This window comes from Eimeria mitis, genomic scaffold, assembly GCF_000499745.2.
Source record: "Eimeria mitis Houghton genomic scaffold, Emh_scaff566, whole genome shotgun sequence".
In the NCBI taxonomy this organism is placed as follows: domain Eukaryota; phylum Apicomplexa; class Conoidasida; order Eucoccidiorida; family Eimeriidae; genus Eimeria; species Eimeria mitis.
In genome coordinates, this window is record NW_013573918.1 from 15,776 (window position 1) to 18,684 (window position 2,909).

General features: G+C 59.3%; 1 protein-coding gene across 1 annotated transcript; it reads left to right on the forward strand.

Moving 5' to 3' along the window:
* Positions 1-261: 261 nt before the first annotated feature.
* On the forward strand, positions 262-2,470 carry EMH_0016410 (uncharacterized protein; the record flags this gene model as incomplete). Its single annotated transcript, XM_013500635.1, is given in 3 exon segments — positions 262-1,583; positions 1,587-2,286; positions 2,414-2,470. Coding segments are annotated over 3 exon segments (2,079 nt in total).
* Between the last annotated feature and the right edge of the window lie 439 nt (positions 2,471-2,909).

Genomic DNA, 2,909 nt, shown 5'->3' on the forward strand with positions numbered 1-2,909 from the left:
TACTGCTGCAGCAACTACTGCTGCTGCTGCTGCTGCTGCTGCTGCAGTGTCTCGATACAGCCCAACGCAGCAGAGGCTGCGCTGCCCCTCTGAGTTTTTCCTTTTGTCTCCTTCTTTATTATAAAGCATAAATAGAAGACATTGGCTGCGGCAGAAGCAGCGGCAACAGCAGCTGCAGCAGAAGCAACAGCACCGGCAGCATCAGCAGCAGCAGCAGCAGCAGCAGCAGCAGCAGGAGGCCGCCTACGAACAGAAGTCAAAATGGAGCAGCGCAGCAGAGTACCTGCTGCAGCAGATGCTGCAGCAGCAGCAGCAGCGTCTGCAGCAGGACGGGTGGCTCAGCAGCAGCAGCAGCAGCAGCAGCAACAGCAGCAGCAGCAGCGGAAGCCCAGGGTATACACAGCGAGTTCAGTGATGGGCCCTCCTGCTGCTGCTGCTGGGGGAATCCTTGGAGACATAGCGAGCAGCAGCAGCAGCAGCAGCAGCAGCAGCAGCAGCAACAGCAGCAGCAGCAGCAGCAGCGGCAGAAGACTGATGGGTCAGAGGTTCTACTGGGATGTTGACAAAGACGAAGTGACATTTGAAGGCAGCAACAGCAGCAGCAGCAGCAGCAGCAACAGCAGCAGCAGCAGCAGCAGCAGCAGCAGCATGTTTGCTTCTGGGGAGTTCACGCAGATCACCCAGAGGGAGGAAGAGGAGCCGCAGCCGCACCCCATGATAGGAGACATCATCGAGCGCAGCAGCAGCAGCAGCAGCAGCAGCAGCAGCAGCAGCAGAGTCAGCACACTTGCTGCAGGTAAGCCGCATCCTCCTTTCCCAAAGGCTGTTCATCGCAGTCTGCTGCAGCAGCAGCAGCAGCAGCAGCAGCAGGAGCAGCAGCAGTCTGAGTCTACCCGAGCAGCAACAGCAGCAGGAGCAGGAGATGCAGCAGCAGCATCAGCAGCAGCAGCAGTAGGAGCAAAAGTAGCAGCAGAAGCAGCAGAAGCAGCAAGACAACTGGGTATTGATGCTGCTGAGGTGCAGCAGGCGCTGCAGCAGCTCAAAGATAAAATAGGCCCCCACAAATTCGCCTTCTTACAACGCCGCGCAGAAGAGAGGCTGCAGCAGCAGCTGCAGCAGCAGCAGCAGCAGCAGCAGCAGCAGCAGCAGAAGTCTGCAGCCGTCGGGAACGGGACAAACGCACAGCAGCAGCAGCAGCAGCAGCAACAGCAGCAGCAGCAACAGCAGCAGCAGAAACAGCAGCAGCAAGATCCTTCTGTTGCTGACGAAGAAAATACCTTCTTGCGATACCAAATTACGCTGCAGCGGACTGGAGCAGCAGCAGCAGCAGCAGACTCAAGAGCAGCAGCAGCAGCAACAGCAGCAGCAGCAGCAGATGGAGCTGCATGCCCCGCGTTTATCTTTGATTCGCGTGAAGCAGCAAAGCTGCAGTGGACCGACCCGCTGCCTGCGGAGGATCCTGCTGCTGCTGCTGCTGCTGCTGCTCTGCAGCAGCAGCAGCAGCAGGAGGAGCAGCAGCAGCAGCAATTTGCGGCTGCAGCAGGTTTCCCACTAGTGCAGCAGCAGCAGCAGCAGCAGCAGCAGCNGCAGCAGCAGCAGCAGCAGCAGCAGCAGCTAGCTGCGCTGCGCTTCGATTTCAATGGGCGTCTCCGCACAGACAGCTGGGGGCTGCAAGCAGCAGCTGCTGCAGTTGTCTCCTTTTGGCAGCAGCTGCTGCTGCAGCAAGACAGGGAGCGAACCAATGGTCCAGCAGCAGCAGCAGCAGCAGCAGGAGTGGAGATGATTACTGCTGCTGCTGCTGCTGCAGCGGAGGAAGCTGGTGTGGGGTCTTGGCTAACGGCATCCGGTGCAGCAGCAGCAGCAACAGCAGCAGAAGCAGCAGCAGCAGCAGCAGCAAACCATCTTGCATACTATAAAGGCCTTCATCACCACGGCAAGCAGCCCGAAGCAGCTGGCTATACACCTGAGGAGCTGCTGCTGCTGGCTCACAGCGCAGCAGCAGCACAGAGGGCCTTGGCTGTACGTACACTGGCGCAGCTGCTGCTAGCAGCAAGAGCTTTCTGCTGTCTCCCCAACGACCCCTCAACAGCAGCAGCAGCAGCAGCAGCAGCAGCTGCTGCTGCTGCTGCTGCTGCAACAACAAAACCAAAAAAGCTCGACGCAGAGTCGGGGGCATTTGCTGCTTTCCGGCAGCTCTTGTCTCCCCTCTTGCGTCAGCAGCAGCAGCCGCAGCAGCAGCAGCAACAGCAGCAGCAACAGCAGCAGCAGCAGCAGCAGCAGCAGCAGGTAGCGACGCTAAGAGCAGGCTTTGGGTTTGGTTTGGGTCGCTTCCTGCGTTTTCTGCTGCTGGATCAGCAGCTGCTGTTTCGTCTGTGTGGCTGTCTCATGTCGGAGTCTGCTGCTGTTGCTGCAGCAGCAGCAGCAGCAGCAGCAAACGTCTGGCTGCCTGTACACCCCACAAGGCGGTTAGGCCCACTGAAGCAGCAGAGACTGCTGCAGCTGCAGCAGCAAGAGGAACAAGCAGCACCTGATGCTGCTGCTGCTGCTGTGCTGCACATACCAGCAGCAGACACAAACGTCTGCTGCACCCTCGTTAGGCCCTACCGCGCCCATCTCCACCAACAAACCAAAACAGCAGCAGCAGCAGCAGCAGCAGCAGGTGGTGCTGCTGCTGCAGGTGTGTGTATGTGTTTGCTTGGTGCTTCTGATTCTGTTGCTGCTGAGGAGGAGCCGTCGCTGTTTCCTTTGGGGGGCGTAGACATCCTGGGGTGTACATACACCCCAAACCCTCTATGGCCTGCTGCAGCAGGTGCAGCAGCAGCAGATGCTCGCGTTTGTCTTGGTGCTGGCAGCGCGTGGGCTGCTCTTGCTGCTCGCTGGGACGACCTGCTGCTGCCGCAGCAGCAGCA